The following is a 19,878-nucleotide window of genomic DNA, read 5'->3' on the forward strand; positions in this document are numbered from 1 at the left end:
GCCGCCCCCGCACTCCTCACCGCCGCTCCCCCCATCGGGCTTCCCCCCCGCGACCCTACGTCCACCGCTCCCTCTATGTCCAGGAAGCGAACGTGCTGCTTCCCGGCCGCGGGGGGCTGGAGGCCCCCCGTCCTGCTGCCCACGCCCCCTCTTCCGCCCCCGCTCCCGCCGCCCCCGGCCGCCACCGCGCCTTCCGGAGGCGGCGGCTGTTGCGAGGCCGCCGCGTGGTCCTGGATGGGCGACGTGGCGACCGACTTGTGCACGGCTATCCGCCTCCCTTCCTCGTGCAGAGCGCAGCAGTGGAAGTCGCACTCGGTGGCCCCTCCTCCGCCGCCGTGCGAGTGCGTCTGCGGATCGTGGCCCCCGGGGGCGGGCGGCGACGACGCCGAGGAGTGCATGGGGTGGTGCAAGTGGTGCGTGGAGCACTCGGCCGTGTGGACGTGGATGGCGGCGGCGGCGCTCTCGAAGCTCGAGCCGCCGCTGCCCTGGCGGGAGAGGCGAGGGGGATGGCCGGGTGCTCCGCCGCCCGTCGTCCCGGCGCTGCCGGCCGCACCGCCGCCGTAGGAACTACCCATGACCCGCGCCGCGGCAGCGTCGTGGTTTATCACAGTGATCTGTGGGCTGCTCCCTCCGCCGCTGCCACCGTAGCGGGCCGGAGTGTACACGTCGTTGATGAGGGTCTCCTTTTTGCCGTCGCGGCCCACCGTCGTGGTGCCCGCGCCGTGGATGACGAGCGAGGGCCGGGTCATCGCGGCGGCGGCTCCCGGGTCGACGGGGCCATCCGGTCCGAGGCTGAGCGATGGCGAGGGCGCGGCAGTGGGTGCGGATGGTGCGGAGTTTCGGGGGTGGGCGCGGGAGGATGGCGGCGGAGGCTGGTAGTGGTGCTGGGGGTGGTCCCAGTGCAGGACGACGGTGACGCGGCCCTTGTTGTCCATGATCTTCCAGGAGGGGGACGGCGTCTCATCACGGTGCAACTCCAGCGCGTGGATCGTCTCGCACACGATCTTAGGGATCGCGGAGATGGCTGCGCCCCCGGATGCCGGTAATTAGAGAGAGAAAAGTCGGTCGTTAGAGTGTGGACGACACGGGGTACAATCATATATTAATCAACACACACTTTGGGATGACAAGCTTCTGAATGAAACCATTCTAGTTTTAAGAATTATAATTCTAACCTCATGATGCTGTCTTAATATTGGACCAGTTAATTAAGAATTGGTTTTATTAGGTTTTCATTTTATTTGTTATCCTTAAGGGTAATAGAAGTCAGTTTAATACCTATATCATAAGTCAAGCAGGAGTTTTACCTCATAACTTAAAGGAGACCATACTGCGAAATGAGAAACAGGTAACTTCAATTGTTTTCATTAGTCAAAGTGGCCCGTATTTATTGAAGCGCAAATATCTCGCTGCATTGATTAGACCAGTTTCTAATAGCAACTACATCAGTTTCTGACTAAGGCTTCGCGGCGTTGATGTGAACCACTGGATCAGTTTTCGGGCGTCGACCACGTTCTCATCATTGTGATGAAAACTTTTCCTTTACTCTTATTTAGACGTCATCAGTCACTTCCACTTCTCTTTGGCCTGAGAAGGTCTAGAGTAGACTAAAGGAGTAGAGGAGGTGACTAAGAACGCCTACAACCTATAGCAAAGTTGAAGAAACGCAGGTATCACCATGGTGACATCGCGGACGACAGGCGATAACTAATCCATTGGTTTACAATCAGGTTAGTTCGGATAAAATTTTTTTGCCCTAGCCGTTTTTAAAAATAGGGACCAATAAATTCAAACAAGGTGTTAAAAAAGTCTTAATTATTTGGTTTTCCTTCAAAATGTAGGGAAAATCAGTTTATTGAATTGACCATACTTTTGATAGAAATTCAACCACGCAGCGGCACCAATCCATTTGAGGTGCAATCTCGTTAAAACAATGCAGCGTTCTATGACATTATGCGATCATTTAATTAGAACGTTTTGATTTAAATGTACCGGGACTAGCCACGGTGATGACTTCACGGAGTCACCCGCAATGCACATATCCGAAATATACTGTGCGAAAAATCCTCAGAGAAAAAAATCACGCGAATGATTTTTTCTCTATGGATTTTTCGCACAATTTGGTACGTTTAATTAAAATTCAGTTTATCTAAGAATGGATATCCTTTGGTAAGTATGTGGGAATTGTGGTAGGATAGGCAATGAGTGAGTTAACAGTAAAACATACTACTTCTTACTAGAAGCGTAATCCCGTTGTACGGTTGAAAATCTTACACTTTTTTTCAAAGAGAGCAAGAGTTCATAAAATGTATTTTCTCTATTTTATTTCGTGGACAATTATTCTACTGTCAAATCTTAAGACCAACACTATAATGCATATATTCAGGTCATACATCAGGCAGGTATCGAATGCATTAATTGTGTTAAAAACAATAAACCGTGCCATGGAGTGGTCTCAGGATAACATGGAGAGGAGGGCGTGTATCGTACTCACCGGCCCGGATGACGTCGACGCCGCCCACGGGTCCCCAAGTCTCTCCCTGTCGCAGCAGCAGTAGCACCGTGTTGGGCGGTAGCGTGCGGAAGTACTCGCCGTCTTCCACCTGCGTGCCGTCGCTCTCCAGCACCACGCGCACCGCCTCCCCCGAACTCACGCCCAGTTTCTCACGACCTAATCAAAGAGGAAACAAACATACACGTCAGATTTTCCTCGTCAGATAGGAAACACAAAAAAATCACTCGTTAAGTTTCACTCGTCCCTTAGCGGTGTCGGATTTAGCATTAAATTTGGGTGGGGGGTCATGACCTGGGTCCGGAGAGTATGCAATACCCCCCCCCACGGTAGAGAGGGGCGTTATTCTGTATTATATATCTCCCATGTTAATATAAAATATTTTGAAGGGAGTGCTACGCTCAATGATAAATACACCTCAAACTTCTCTCGCGTTTGGTACTTGTAGCAATGCATTTGCATGTACACTCCCTTTACTTCTTTACCAGGATACAAAAATTATTAAATTTAAAAAATGAAAATATTTGATAAAATTTGGAGGGGCCATGACCTCCGTGACCCCTCCCCCTAAATCCGCCCCTGTCCCTCAGTGTGTGTAGATAATATCTTTAGTAGCAGGAGGGGTGTGCAAGATCAACGCATGGTTACTCAGAGTAATTTCACACACGAACAATGGACACAAGATGATATTTATATTTAGGAAAATAGGTGATTAAATAATTGCTGTCGGCGACTCTGACGCAGACTGCTCACCCAGGGTGCCGACTTCCGCTTGTAATTTATTTATTAGTATTTAATTCTCCAACTTATTTCATTTCGCCTAATGATAATAATAATGAAGTTGAGATTTCATTTTTACCATCAGCTATTGGCTATTGGTCTTGCTTGTGCGGTGACACCCCTTCCACCCAAATCAACAACATTAACCCGCCCCTATCTATGACTTAATGCTCCTCTGGTATTGCTCGTGGTGTGTGTATGGTGAAGGGGTAATTTCTTTGAGCGGGAAATGAGCGGATGATATTTCATGTATTACGTTCGAAGTTTCAGTTTAAGAGGTGTTTTCTAACCGTGGAAAGGGCCGATCGTAAGTGAACAATTTTTTTCTTATGCTTCCGTCCTACCTAATGTAGAAAAACGCTATTTTTATTGTTATGATGGGTGATGAATGACATCAGAAAGGTACACAAAAAACTTTTTTCCATTGCTCAGACGGGCTAAAACCTCGACGAAATCATTATGCTAAGTATTGGGTTATTCATATAAATTGACATGTGAAAATATTTTTCGCTGCTCTGTCGTTCAAACGGCAGGCTCAAAATATTACATGGGACAATAGGGTTGGCACGCGCAAGGTTTGCTGATATTGTCATTCAAGGCCTCAATTCTAAATTTCCCTGAAGCAATCTGTCCTTGAAGTTTTTCGAAAGTCCCATTCCTTAAGCGAGTTTGGCACATCGCGAGTTGACTCTTCAAGTCATGCGGACCTGCCAATATTAGTTTTTCTATCAATGGATCAAATGGATTCGTAGCATTCTCGCAATGGGCGAGTGAAATGTGTGTCGATGCCAACTGCCGTCTTTTGAAATCCTTCCTGTCCGGTTCATATGGTTCTTCAGGGGTCTTTCGCCATGTCGATTTTCAAGAATTTCCGTACCTTCTCGATGGCTGAAGTATCAGTAAATTGACTCTCGTAAAAAGTAGAGAAGAATATTCCAAGCTTTAACTCCATTTAGCATTGAATTTTAGCCCACGGGTCGTGCACAAACTTACCTTTTCTTCTTCGGCGATTTTTTAGCCCTATATCCTCCTTTGTTGACATTCATAATATTTACCCTACCTTCCCTAAACCATCCGTCTTGTGGCTTCCGCCCTTACAATTGAAACTGTCAATTCATACATATCTTCCCTAATTGAGTGAGTTTTTTTGGAATATTTAAAATTCGGTGTATTCGGCGATTATTGATTTCGAAAAATGTACATAGTCTCTTTTTCATTTGCTCCAAAAATAGCTAATGATGAAATGCAAGGACTGAAAATTTAATAATAATTGTAAGTCAGTGCTAGTAAAGTCAGGAAAATTTCCTATCTCTGTGGTAGTTCTCTTCAATACTGTCACTCTGGGTAGTATCTTATTACCGAAAACTATGTCACTCCAGACGATATTTAAAATTTCGAAGCTTGGATGCAAAAGTTAAGATAATATAGGATGAGTTGTTTAACCAAAATTAACAGTAGGTATTTCATAGTAAAAGTTTTATCATTTCCCATAATAACATCCATTGGTAGGGGTTTCAATATTGGCCTCCGCTTTTGGTTAATGCGTGGCCACCATGCGTAGCCACCTCAGATAACCTAATCATTTCAACAATGTACAGAAACTTTTGAGCAAATCAAAGAGCCAACCATTGAGCAATCACCACGCACAAGACCTGTTAAATTATTTTCAGAGTCTCTTAAGCATACAATTACTTCGTTTGCTCGCAACCACGTTGAACCCTTTTTTTTATTTACTCCGAACCCTACGCTGTCCACTGCCAACCGGTTCGCACCCCTGCCTTGTCCATGGCCAATTGCACGAATATTTCATCATAGGAATTTCCAGTAGCCTACTCAATGTGTTGTCACCGTGGTTGGTCACCGTTGCATTAAACGTGGTCTTCAAATTCGCCACTCGCACCGCTTACGAGTAATTAGATACGAATTCCACGGAGAAATCACGGACACAATGACTGCAGGCAGTTGAACGTTGGCGAAATATTGTACAGAAAAACGAATAAACGCGGGAGGAAACCCGGAAGAATCACTGCCTATAATTAGGGCTGTCGACCCTAGTTTATACTCGTAATTTTGTGAGCAATCCAAATCATAACTTTTCAATGGTATTCCTCGCGATTTCAAGTTGTATAATGCAAATATTGACAGTAAATAGATCAATCTGAACTCATCGTCCAGTGCTACAGACATTTAAATAAACTGATTGAAATCAGGATCTAAGGTTTTCCCGGCGAATAGACTGGAGGAAGAGTTCTCTACTGGAGGAATGACTTCAGGGGGGATTCACCCTGAAGACGATGGCAGACTTAGCCTTCGAAACGTCGGTGCAGAAAAACCCTTGGACCCGGCTGGAAACCCGAGAACTCTTCCCCCTGATTGAAATCAGGTCCAGCATAAGGGCCGCAAAATTAATATTTACATTTTGAATCTCAAATTATAACTTTGCACTTTGGACGCATTTCAAATAGAAATACGACGGAAGTGCGAAGTTATGAGTTAAGCTTTCTTACGGCACGGACATGGGCCTCCTCTAATTGTAAGTAGTCTCGCAGCCTTTATTATTTGGGACGCGGGGAGAGAGACGCGCGCCCCAAGTCATGTGACTGCAGCTCCTTCCCGCGGTGGGACTCGGAATGAGAGCAGACCCCACTGACCCGCTGCGCCAAACGAGGAGCGGCGGCATGGGCGGGGCACTGCCCCCACCGCCCCCCCGCTGCAGTTTTCGCCTCCCCCTCTCTCATGGGGGCTTCGGGGGCGGCGGGGGCGAAAGGAGCAAGGGCGCTGTGCTCTCTGCCCCCCCCCTCTGCCTCCTGCCTCCTCCTCTTCCTTCTTCTTCCTGCCAAGACCCGCCCGTGCCGCCGCTGCATCTTGAGGCCTCCCGGGGTGAGATGGGCCACTTAATGATGCAATTACCTCGATTATTCGCACTTCACCGGGGCTAAAGGCATCCGTCAACCCTTCCTTAACTTTCTCTCTCTCCTCCGAGGTGTCATCATCGCTCGAGAGACAGAGATAGAATGTAATGTTTATTATTATTTTCTTACCGTTTAAAATGCACGTGCAATTTGTGTGATTAATTTCTCTTCCCGCGTATTATAGCCTTAAAATTTTATGGGTTCTGTACGGATCTTGTTGAGTACGGGTGCAGAATACGCATCTGCGAAACTACTAGGGACGTTTTTTTTCATCCTCCGATGGGCCATGGACAGAAGACGAAATGGTTGATAACAAATTATTTCATAAGTAAACCTCGAGTATACTTATGATGTCCTTTCGACATAATCGCCTAAGCGATAGAGGATTTGGCCGTGCCAGTGGACAAGCCTTCATGTAATGTTGCCGCCAATGACTTCCAATGAATTATGCTTTTGTCCTGAAGCTCATCGTCCGTTTGAAAACGCTTACATCCAAGCCATATCTTCATTTCAGCGTAAAGACGGAAGTCACACGGCTCTAGGTCGGCATTGCACGGCAGATGATCGAAAATTTCCCATTGCAATTGCTCTAAGAGCAGTTGGGCTGCATCAACACCATGATGACGGGCATTGTCATGGATCAGAACACTTCCAGAAGTTAGCATGTCTCTTCTTTTATTTTGAATGTGAATGGGCATAATGTTTCACACTGTTTAACACTCTAGACTCAGTTCATTTAACAACTTCTCTTTTATCGGTATAAAGGCCAAGACATGTCAATGCTGAAGACGTTCAGCAAGTTCTCTGGCTGTCTCTCCGCAGCGCACACTTGGCGGGAGAATCAATTGAGGCAGTGTTGTTGATGAGATTGCCACTAATCTTAAACTAACAACTTACGATCGGAAATGACTTGAGCGTGTAGTGCGGAGGACGCGCAATCGCCCTATGCGCGCAGTACCCGCCTGTCGCTTGTATGGTGTTTTTGCTGAGCTATCGGAGGTTGAGAACAAACGTTCCTCGTATATTCACTTTGTTGTTCAAAACTATCGCATATTTTCGGTTCAGTAGTGTTTTCGTACATTTTATTTTTTGATTTGATATAGTTTCGCACCCTCTTATTCCGTACCTTTTGGTTTCCCAATTTAAAATGAATGCGGACCGAAGTACTTGTATTTTCTACTTAAAAGTGATTCTTTGTCTCAGATCACATCCCTAGTTCTATTTCAGTTTTGGACGCTCTCGGTCAGGAAAGTTATGTCAGGGGTAATGTGCAGAATACGGGCAGTTGCGGTCAAAGCAGCTTGGGGTACTGTGCGGAACACGGATGGTCTTATCTATTAAGGCAGGTTAAATGTGCGGAGTACGGATGAGCCGTCCTATTCGACGGAGCTGTACTTGAAGAGCCCTACACACCACTCAGGCAGCTTCCGGGCTTTGAACCTGGGCCCACGAAATAGGAAGTCGACATTCTAGCCATCACACTGAGTCAATTCCTCCGAACTGTTCACATTATTGTTCTGATCTGCCTTATGGATATCGTATGCCATGTGAATGTATTATATTATGTTTACGGCATTTAAGTTGTTTTCCAAGAGATTTTAATTCGTGGCAGTCATTTTGCGGTGAACTATTCACCATCGCCGTGTCTTTACAAATTAAAGTACATACAATTGAAAGAGCCGGCCATCGAGCAGCTGGCCGTTAGTTCGTATAAACCATTCCCTATAATATAGTATGTATTTTATAATAAATAATTTTATTATTCAACACACAAATTACATGACAATATAGAGTCTCTCAAAAATGAAATTACCTCAATTATTCGCACATCAAGGGGCTAAAAAAATCATTTTTTAAATGAAATTTATTCCATCGGACCCTCCTTCCGCATGTCCTCCAGTGTACCCTTTGATTTTTTATTATAGCAGGGATTGCTTCATAGACTAGACATTGCTGTTTATCATAAAATGTTACGAAAGTAAACCTCCTGCTTTTTACAACTGTCAATCACTGATGCAACTACCTCTTTTTGCATGTTGCTCCGATCATAAAATTGCTTTCATTGAATGAATTCACTATATTTGTTTACTAGAACAGTGATTAAAAAGGCAGGTATAATTTTAGGCGTCCGAAATGGTTTTTCATCAGTTGAAGAGAAACCAGTAATGTTAATGTATTTTTGGTCTATTTAATGTAGGTACTCAAAAGTAGAACAGTGTCCATGAGATCATATTGTTTGGTGAAAATAGTTGAGTGAATATGTTGCTATTGTAGCTGGCTTTATTAAGAAAATAAGAGTTTGGGGTAGTTATTTAAGGAAAATTAACACTTAAAAAAGTGATACTCGCATAAAAACAATTTCGCCATGAGATTGTCACGAAATTTTCATGAAAATGTAATAGCCAATGTATTATATTTATTTTTCTGAAATTAGTTGTCTGTATACTCTTATCATACGAGAAAACTTATGATGTAAATATTGAGTTGCCTTTAAGAAACGTCCTAAGCGAAAGCGACTTGTCATCGTCGCTCTAAATTAATTTCCCCGCTCCATTAACTTGAAAACAACAGGTTGGAGTTTCAGATTAAGTTGGTGAATGTAGTGATTAGACCCACTTCTGCCGATTCAACATGCTTTCCTTCCACGTCCTCACTGTGACTTTGGCGTTTCATTTAGTCTTCCTGTTCGTGCTCTGTAATTGCGTCAAGTCACGGAAGCCGAATCGAGAAATCATTTCCCAAAGACCACTCTGCATTTGCCACTTCCGTCTCTTCACTTTTGAAATTTGAACCGGGGGGTAAAATGTGAAGTGGTGAACGTCACGGAAGGTGGCGAGTCTATTGTTTTCTGAGAGGAAAAGGCGAATCACCGCGCTTATCACGCCCGGCACTGAAATTACAGTCGCGTGCCTACGGTTGAGTGTCCAACGAAGTAGACTTTCCGAGCGTCAGCATCGTGGGATACTCGAACCCTACAAAAGTTTCGAAGTTATGCGCTTATTTTGGGTTCAACCGATATTGCCCTCAAGAAGTTCTTAATGACATCTTCCAACGTTGCAATAAGGTTTTTTTTAATTGCCAATTTTAATTAATATTCTGCCAATGCAATGAAGTTTTTGAGTATCATATATCAATTAATTTTTATTAATTGATATTTGATACACATTAACTATATATAGAAAACTTAAAGCAATTATATTCGATAGAAAAAGATTTTGTACATCATCGTTCATACTTTTTTTGTTTACTGGATGTATCAACGATAAGGTTCGTTAATCTGATTTCTATCGTAAAATCTCCTTATTCTTTGACCATGTTTTCCGCAAACCCTGAATTATCTTCTTGTATTTTTAACATATAATAAATGGGCCTGGTGTAACATAAATTAGGACCTTCTCCACCTAAATGAAGGTAATTTAACTAATTATGCTTATTTTCGAACTGGGAGTTCTTGTAGTTTATTGAGTAGTTAACAGGAGTTACATTGTGTTTCATTATACCGTAAATTGATGAATGCTGGAAAATGTGGTCGTTGTAATTAACCCTAAATCAAAGTGTGAAAGCATTGTATCCGAACTGGGTATGAAAGTTATTGACGCACGTAAGCTTCTCACCATGTTGTGCCTCTATTTTATACAACCAATTTCCGACCACCGACAGACTGATTGATTCAAGCAAATGTTTGGGGTAAACGAGACGATATACAACAAAAATTATCAGAATTGAATCCCTTTAAAATGGTCTGAAACCTTAGGAAGAGTCTGCGGTACACTAAATTTTCTATCTATTCAAGTGTTGCCAACAGTCTTTATGGGTCATGGCGGTAAAAAAATAAATTTTCAAAGCTCATTTTTCGAATCTAGACCACATGATTCATCGAGAAACCAATTTTTAAGACCAATTGGACACTTTTATTTTTGGCCAAATCGTGCACTTTCATTATTTCGTGAAATGTCATATCAAAAACTGAGGGAGATGAAGTGTAGCGTGTTAGGGATCAACAAGTTTTAAGAACTGGAAGAGTGACCAAAAAAGGCGGCGAGCAAAATCGAGAACTAAAATATTAGGCTTGAATGTAATTTGGTGAATCGTAAGGGTCATAACCTGGTGGAATTCCATTATTCACTCAATAGAAAGCACTTTGTAATTCTTCAAATGTCAGTTTTAACTCAACGGGTTTCAACACGTAAGTGTCGTTTCTAATCTTCTCAATTCTCCTTATAATTTACCATCTCAAAGTGCATTTATCCATAGAATCTCAAATGGATTATTACTTGAAAGAATTTCTTGTTAAACTTAGCATAAAAGGACCAACTAAAAATTAGAATTTTCTCATAAAATCCAGACAAAAAAAGCACTCATTCAGCGAAGGTCCAAATTTTTATTTCACCTGCCTTTTTATCGAAATTTTTATCTTCATGAGGGCGTTGTAAATGAAGATGCGACCAAAATTCATATTTGAAATTCTAATCTATCACCATGGGTCAAGTGAAGATTAAAACGTATTCGACATCTCGATTTCCACGTGAAATATCCGCTTCTTCATTGCTCCACGCAAATTCTGAATCCGTGTTTCAGGAATCTCAAATCACGACACGAATCCTTAAAGGAAGCTTCACGTTGAATTAAAGGGGAGGAACGTAAGGAGGCCTAATGGATCGCCGTGATTTGTCATGTAGCGCGCAGGTGAAGCAAAGGCAAACTATGTACGCTTTCCATGGTTAAATGATGAATTTGCAATTTTGCAGTCGATTTTGCAACTGCAATGGTTTTTTTTTATTTATAAGAACTTACATTTGGAGTATGCTTCTGCACGGAAGTGAGGCATGGGAAATGACTGTAGCGGAGAAAGCAAGGATAGAGGCCTTCGAAATGTGGTGCCACAGAAATATGATGAGGATCAAATGGGTTGACCGATTTCGTTATGAGGAAGTCCTAAGAAGAGTAGGAGAGAAGAGAAGCCTCATGAAAACCTAGATAAGAGGACGGAACAACGTTATAGGCCACCTCTTGAGGCAATATGGTCTGATGAAGACAATTGTCGAGGGACAAGTAGATGGTAAGAATGGAAAACTAAGAATTCGTTCAACGTATATGGAACAGGTAAAGAAGAATGTGAAAGAGAAGAAATAAGTAGATATGAAAAGATTAGCTGAAAGGAGAATTGAGTGGAGAGCTGCGTCAAAATAATCTTAGGATCTGTGGAAGGTTATGACATTGGAATTAGGTTAATTTGGTGCCTGGAAAGTGTGGCTTGGCCTGGCGTAATGAAGTTTTCTCCTTATTTAATCTTGTGAAAGTTTTTTTTTTAATTCTGTATATTGATGATTTCTTCCCGGCTTCATATACCATTTTTGCCCTTTTGACTCTGAAGAGTCTGTACCTCAATCAGTCTATTAGCTCATCAATGAGAATTTTTCAGTCAATACTTTATTTCTTCATTCGTTAAGCTAAAATGAGCACAATTTAATGCAAAGTTTCCTCTTATGTCATAACTTTATGACAAATTATATTAACAAGCGGGTATTCGCGGAAATGGTACGTATATGCTCTTCGTGAGCTAGTCCAGGTAGGGCTACTTGTGGGAAGGCAATTTTGTCGTTTACCAACCTGGATTATTTCCTCGGCGAAGAATTTGTGATAAGAGTGAAATGTGAAATAATGCGATTCAGATTTAAGCCCAATGAAGTCAAATAATCTTACCTCAATTGAATTATCTCTACTTATCCGACTTTCTTGATTATAATTGTTCATACTAAACCATTCTTGATAACGACCTTAAAAAGTAAAAGTTAGCCGAAGTCTAAACAGAATCAAACATTAGAAAATACTTTTTCTGTTCAAAAACAAACTATACCCGTGTCTTATTCAATCAGTTCATCTCCATAGCTTAAATCAATCCGAAGACGCTCACCGAAATCATGTTCCTATCATATTTATTGCCCCTAACTTTTGATACATATATTTTTCTCGCAGATTTTCAATCTTATAATCTCAATCAAATCAATAGAATCAAAATCTTAATCCGATCAAACATTAGAAAATATCTTTTTATGCTTAAAAAGCAAAATATAGCTTCAAAATAGCGTTCTTCCGCGAGTTCTACACCATAGCTGAAATCAAACCGAGAATACTCCCTGGAAGACGCTTTAATCATGGTCGTACTATATTTATTGGCCGTAGCTTTTGATAAATATATTTCCCGCAGATTTCCAAAATAAAATCTGGAAATCTGACACCAAGTATGTTATTTGGGAGTGAGAGGAAGTAAGGTTTTGAATCTTGGCCGGGACACATCCCAGTGGTATCGTCGGCCGAGTGACCCGATAAATCGATAGGGACCCTATTACTTCTGATCCCAGGATAAGATGTCTCCTGCAGTAGCTGCGTCCTTCCGTTCATCTATCTCATTACATGTGAACCGCTAAAGGCGGCAGACGTATTAGCTTCATGCTTCTCGGGGCGTTACTGCCTAAGCGACGACCTATTTAGTTGTGCGAGAACAGCTTCCTCCTTTCACTTTGGAGATAATTGAAAAAAGCGAACCTATATATATCCCTCTCGCTCTCCAATGAACATGAGAAGAACACGGGTTTTTAGAGACGAGGAGAAATAGAGATTTTTTTTCGGTTGCATTTGGGGTTTTGACAAAGGAAAATTTTGTAGCCTGAAGGACTGAAACATACAGTTCGTAATCAGCAATTGTATTCTGTCTGAAGCGCTTATGTTACACATGATATATTGCAGAAAATCAGTCACGTGCTCATTGAACAGAGAAAGTCAAGCATTTGCTCGGAAATAAATTATAATTACGATGGTTTTCAAGCGAACCAAGTGCCTTTTGGATGCATCACCATATAAGTTATTTTAAGTATGAAATAAAAATTCTTATGGAGAGTTTTTTCTATCAAATTTTTCTAAAAGACTCTAAAAAACAAAAACAAAAAAGCATTAGTTTTGCAACTTAAGGCCGTATTTTACCTTTCAAAATACCTGCTATCGTGAAAGCGGTGGTATTACTTATCTGTAAAAGTGCGAATATGAAGATAATACTCCTCCAATCCAGTAATAGAGCTAATTAATTATAATTCAACCAATGTCATTCTGAAAAATCATCCTTCCATAATAAATATTTTCATTATCTTCGTAGCTACCTAACGACATTTTTTCGTAGACATTTTCATTTACGTAATCTCATATCATTAGATTGAATTTGATGCTGTTCTTCATTAAAGAGCCCCTAACTTCAAGATAATATCCGAATAGTTTGTTATTGAATCTGCATAATTGAAACTGACTGCTGAAAGCAAATAGTGACTTATCAAAATGTCATAATTTAATCCCTCGTTTCTTTCATTGTGTGATTGATAATCATATAGGCGCCGATTCAACACTCACTGTTTTTTTTACCAACCCAACTATTTTCTCTTTTCTTTTGAAATGGAATTTAAATAAAAATTATGTAGCATTTATTTTTTCCACATTATTGTATCCATGGAAAACTAGTAATACTATTTCGTAATAACATCTATTTATGTGGCTAAATGCAGTGTTTTTGAGTGCCGTAAATATTTATAGTTTGTGAAAAGGATCATATCACGCCATGGTGCTACAAATTTGTAAAGGATTAAAAAAATAGAAACTAAAATAAATAATATCAATGTGGTCGTGAAGTATCGACGTACGCCGAGGTACTAAATATAAGAAAACTTCATGTACACAACGCTCGATTGTACAGGATTTTTGTCACAGATAGCGAAGCAACGTGATAATGTGTCTTCTCTTTTATATACTTTGGTTTAAGTACGTATATCTTCGTGTCCCACATATAATTATTTCTCTGTACTCTATATTTGTTGATATAAGATTTATTAATTTTTAAAGGTCAAAATAATGCACACAAGCACACGGAAGCATAATTTTCCAATAAAATTAAATTAGGAAATTTTTCATGGAAAAATATAGATACTTGTTACAACGAACGTCGTACATGTAAAATTATCTGAATTTTCCAATAAAATTTATCCAAAATTACATGTAATTGTTCGATTTAATAGCATTGAAAATACATCTCAAGGAACATTTTTGCGGATGGAGGGGCCTTGTTAAAGAATTCCTTTCCGAGATGAATTGCGGGCAGCCTCTAATTTCTTCCATGTTACGAGGAGAATTCGGACACGGAAACACTTCAGCGTGGATGCGATGGGTACGCCCGCGCATCCAGCCCCGATATCGTCCGAAATAAAGCCGTGCCTACTCCCCACCCCTGGCCCGATCCTCCCAGCACTCCCATAGCCTTTTCCATCCTCATTGCCCTGCCCCAATTTCAACTGTCGGAATCCGAAAGTCTTGTGCCTGGAAAAATGTCTTTCTCGAAGAGAAGAAAGAAAAAAAAGAAAAATAAATAAGAAGTAGGAGAGAGAGCCTAGGGCTAACTAAATCGTTAGCGCAGTGCTTGAGGAGTCAGGAAGGGAAGAAAGATAGGAACGAGATAAGGGGGGAGTGTGATAGAGGGAAGGAGGGAGGAGGAGACATTGCGCCGCGTCTGAATGCATGCATATATATGCATACATCAGATGGAGGGGGACTTTCTTCTTGTAGGAATGGAACTAATTTCGCAGTTAATAACCGCGGAATGGAACCTGGATAGGAGCATTTTTTCCCTTCTCCATTCCACATCATTCGCACTGAAAACTCTTGTGTTTGTCTTACCCGTCCCTTCTACTCCACTCATTTTGTTTCGACTGTTCGTCTCGACCTGCGGTCCGCGTCGCTCTAATATACGTGTGAGTTTGTGTGTGTGTGTCTCCCAATCTCTTCCACCAAACTCTTCCTATCCGCCCCTAATCTCATTCTCTCCCTCTGTCTCCTCAAAGCTGGAGTCCTGAGAGGTTAGTGGCCTGCCGAAATTCATTTCCCTCACTCACTCTCCTCATCCTTCAAAACCCTTTTCCCCCATCATGCACCGCGTTCCACGTCGTGGTCGCGCGAAGTCAGACTACTCATTGTCCGCCATACATATATCTCCCTCCAATACTTCCTCCTCCTCCAACCTCGGCCCAAAACCCTTTTTCATACCCCCGTAGGAAACTCTCCACCTCCTTTACTGATTTCCTGCCCACCATGCCCCGTATTCACATGAAAGGGCGGAGAATTTTAGGTCATCGAAAAGGACTTTTTCCCTCCCAACCCCCCTCCTCCTCCTCCACCGAACGTCCTCCATGAACCATATCCCCCCTTCCCTCGGCGCTGCAACTCACCCTACACACTGCTACCTCTTGACTGAGGAAGTGAAAATCGTTAGCGGCCTCGGCGCCTCCACCACTCTGCCGAAAGGAAGGAATGGTGGAGGCACAGGGGATCGGAAGCTGGGTGTGGGGGGTAGCGGCCGTGTGAGATGGAGAGAGTGATTCCAATGCACTTATATGAGCGGGGTGGTTGGATTTCATCTCTTCCTCCCCTACTTCCCCCTCTGGCCCTCTTGCACCGTCCCCAGAATCCGCCGCGGGTCACCGCGGAGAGTTCCTCGGTAAAAAATGGGACAATGCCCCAATATCGTGTCGCTTTCATGTCGCAGTCCGTGGTGATTTTTTTACGGGGTGCTGCAGAGGTACCGTCTCTAATACTTGCTATTTGCTCACGGAAGGTTGAATGGGCTGAGTTGCTTACACAACCATTATTCTGTTCGGCAGAGACGAGGAAGAATCATAAAATATAAGTGATTGCGATACATTTTCTACTGTATTCAGTCATAATGAAATACTGGTTAGCTGATTTACGGATACCTTTTCCAAAGTCATCATTATTGCACATTGGAAGGCGTTAGCTACAAATATATACTTCCTCACTCTTATATCCCTGATTTAATTACTCAATAAAATGGACACATTGAATTCGTACTCTCAGGTAAGGTAAGTGGGGAAAAGTGTAAAGGAATACGGAAAAGGCAATGATTTGAACAATCTTGCGTCACCATTGAATTTCAATAAATTTAGCGTCATTATGGCCAGAACATTTATGGACTCAGAAAATGTTATGCGTCTTTATTTCATTTATAGTTTAACTTTGAAATCTACTTTTTATCCTACGATGGAAAAGCTTCACCCCGTGGAAATTTCCGAAATTTTAAGTGCGAATTTTAAATACGCATGGTGTGAACATTCCAATGTTTTAAAAAACTTAAGTCGGTCGAGTGCGAAAAAATGGAAGTATTTTTAATTTGACTAGGAGATAACATTTATTTTTCCGCTGGAACCTCCTTGATATTTTTGGCATACCCTCCACTTCGATTCGCATTCTGCGACATTTTCGCCAGCGATTCCGAAAGTGCCTTCAAATTAGAAGCGATGGTGCAGGGTTTCCGTTCCATTTATCGCTAACTTACGTGACTAAGTATGGGCTATTTGCTTCCTAATTGGTTAGTGATTAAGATCACTTTTATCCAGACGCTTGATATCGAGTAAATCTTCTCTAATGAGGATTAGCCCTTCTAGGTTTTGCTAATCTCGGCGGTATGAAACTCAATGTACCTCTTTCAGTAAAACGTGAATCTACGAGGGGCATCTCGACGATTGAGCTGTAATTCCAAGACTACTCCTCGAAAGCCGACAATTCCTCTTGGTTGCTGTGACTAGAAGTTATTAAAAACTTAGGAGAAAGATTTTTCTTTTTAGAGTCAGATTTTCGCGAAATTTCATGGTTATTTTTGATATTACAGGATTAAAGCAGAAAGATGCAATTTTCTGACTCTGTTGATGGGTATTTAAAAAAATAACACTTTGTCACATGGAGCATGATGCAAAAGATAGTATTAGCTACACCCCTCACGGTTAGTGGAGTTAGGAAGGTATATGGATTATGTCTCGATCAGTTTCGCTCTCACATTATTGATGAGTAACATAATCCTGTTATAATTGAACAATACATTCCCTAATTAAGATTAATACGTAAAATGTGAACATAAACCCATGAAGAAAAATCAACGTCACTGATTACAAGTATAGAAAACAAATGTTTCGATGATTTTTAGTGTCATCAAGTCTCAGAAGCAGCCACCATGATCACTTACATTTCGAAGGAGACAAAATGCTACGATGCTACTCGTAAATTTTACAATTTTGTGGCTTTCATTGCCCGAGGTATTAATTCGGTTGAGGTAGGTTCTCTCTTCCGTTCCCAGTAAGGCCTATTCACTTTAATTCTATCCACAAATCCTGTTATCCTCCTTCCATTCCTCGTGTTCTTTCAACTCTTTCACCTAATTCTGAGGTATCGGCCCTATCACTCCTTCGAGTCTCCTATAGAAGTTATTTAAATAAATCAAATTTTCTCTCTCTATCAAAATCAAAAATTTTCTCCTAAAATTTTCGAAAATTTCACTAGGGAAGAAAATCACTTTCTTTGACCGAGATTCGATCGTGGATCTCGCGAATTCGTTCCTGGTATTTACTCGCCCAATATTTCTAGTACTATGGGCGTAGTTTAAGTTATTATTTAGTGGTTCTACGTCATACGGGCCTAAATATTTTTTTTTACATATTTGACGGTTAATATATAGGTTTAATATTCAGTTTTCGACTTTAATGCTATAGTTATCGTATTTTAAGAGAAATGAAAAATGGAAATGATGAAAACCTGATACCTAAGAAATTTTATGCGACCGATCGATTTTATCGATGCAAAGGAACCGTAAGTCAATACGAAAAAAATCTTTCCCATTCAGCCATTCGCTCGGAAGCAAAAACAGCAAGACTAAGCGAAAGTTTCCGCCCACGTTTCATGAATTGGTGGCGTATTTGAGATCTGGCTCATTGATCCGTTTAGAGAGATTCTTTTCTTGAGGGAATGAATCGCTCACAAGAGAGTAAACAAAAACGTAGCACACGCGACCCGTGCACAAGGACGAAGATTAGCGCGGGAGAAACGGCGACACACCCGGCTGAGTTCTTAACATCATCTCCGGCCTCGGTGGCGGCAGGGTGAAGTCCTCGCCAGCCAAACAAGAGGTCGCGGGTTCGAGTCCAGCCTGGGTAAGTTTCCTCTATCCAGGGAATGGTTGTTCATGAAAGTATACTTGTTAAAAGTTGTTGAAAATCCCCGAAGTTAAAGGCCAACAAGAGCTGTTTTCGGTGGTATGAAAATAGATAAATTAATCGACTGATCTACCAAACGGTTAAGACCGCCGATTCCCGCCGTGGAAACCTCGATAAGTAAGCGACGGGTCGAGAAAGGGAAAGAAGCGGCTCTTTATTTTTCAAACTCTGTCATTCTTGAAAGTAATTTTTAAAAATTAAATCGCATTTTTAATAATTTTTAAAAATGGCGAACGAGCCCATAATTGATATGAATTTGGAATACAAAAGCATTGGAAATTAGACTCGCGACTAATGGAAAATTCAAAGAACAGTTGCACTTATGTATTTGGAGGACAGCTGAAGACATTTGTGCCACGAACGTAGGGCATGGAAGGAAGGATGGATAGAAACCCGGCGTCTTAATGCTCTTAATGAAAAGCGCCAAGGTGACCACGGGTTAACGTTCCATCAGATGGACGGATTGTTGCGCTTGAAATGTCCTCCACGCAACACTCTAGCAGGGATTGGGCAGTCTTTGAAAATTATCTGCCACCGCCGAGTTTGAACCCGAGTCTATGAGATGGGAAGCCAATACTCTAAGGCATCACACCAACCCGATCCCCTCCGCTTCACTCATCTCATAGTGTATAAGGGAATGCAAGAAACTTAATAATCCACGTAAATTTAAATCTGTCCGACCTAGGTTTCGACGTGGCACGTCATTATATAAGTCACGAGTGAGTCATGCGTAGCAACAAAAAGACCAAGGTCGACATTATATAAACGTTGTTATCTTTACATGGGGCCAAAATTATTTCATTTACTGCCCGCAAAAAATAATTAAATCACCAATTAAAATGCTAAGACATGCCAAAGACTGGATTTTCCCTCAAGAAATAATTGAACATTTACTTTGATGTTATTTCTTGAAAACACTCATTTATTATTTGCTGCATTATTATTTTCTTTTACTGGCATACATTTTTGTTCTTTGATGGTGGATCAATTCTGGTCCTATGACCTTGGAGACCACCCCCTTCTCTTTGTTATCTTGTATTCAGCTGTAAAATCAAAATGCAAGAGTAAATAAATTATTATATTATACTACATTATTATCTGATGATGACGCGCCACGTCGAATTCGCGTAAAAAAATTATGATTCCAAATGTATTTAAAGCTGTACGATCGGCGCTACACGTCACCACCTCGTGACGATGTGCCACGTCGAATTCTAGTTCGTACAGCATCAAATGTTTGCAGAATTAAAAAGTTTTTCTATTTCATTATGTCAAGTCGATTCAATGAAGTCACTCCTGAAACAAGAAAATCACACCTCAAAGGGTTAGATAATAGCGACGATAGGAGATGCGTTGAGGGCTTAAGTTGGTAGTACGCGTGATGGGATGAGGGGGAAGAAATGGGTTGAGTAGAGTTGGGACGGGGGTATGGGGTTGACAGAGGAGCGAAGGCCCTGGAGTTAGCTGGAGAACGAGGTCAAAACGAGCCAGGAGGAGAATGTGCACTGCAGGAGAGAGGGGCGAAGCAGGGGCAGACAGGGGTGGCGGTGAGGGAAGCTTCGGACCCCCGAAACGAGCTACA

At 41.7% G+C, this 19,878-nt stretch overlaps 1 protein-coding gene across 1 annotated transcript in view; it reads right to left on the reverse strand.

Annotated features, from left to right (window-relative positions):
* Positions 1-19,878, reverse strand: part of LOC124159104 — a 185,347-nt gene that overhangs the window by 8,752 nt on the left and 156,717 nt on the right. Inside the window, exons 3-4 of the mRNA XM_046534654.1 lie at positions 2,495-2,671; positions 60-1,024 (exon numbers count right to left, since the gene is read on the reverse strand). Coding sequence (XP_046390610.1) covers positions 60-1,024; positions 2,495-2,671 — 1,142 coding nt within the window. The remainder of the gene's footprint in view (positions 1-59; positions 1,025-2,494; positions 2,672-19,878) is intronic.

The sequence above is a fragment of the Ischnura elegans genome, chromosome 5 (genome assembly GCF_921293095.1).
Source record: "Ischnura elegans chromosome 5, ioIscEleg1.1, whole genome shotgun sequence".
Lineage (NCBI taxonomy): Eukaryota > Metazoa > Arthropoda > Insecta > Odonata > Coenagrionidae > Ischnura > Ischnura elegans.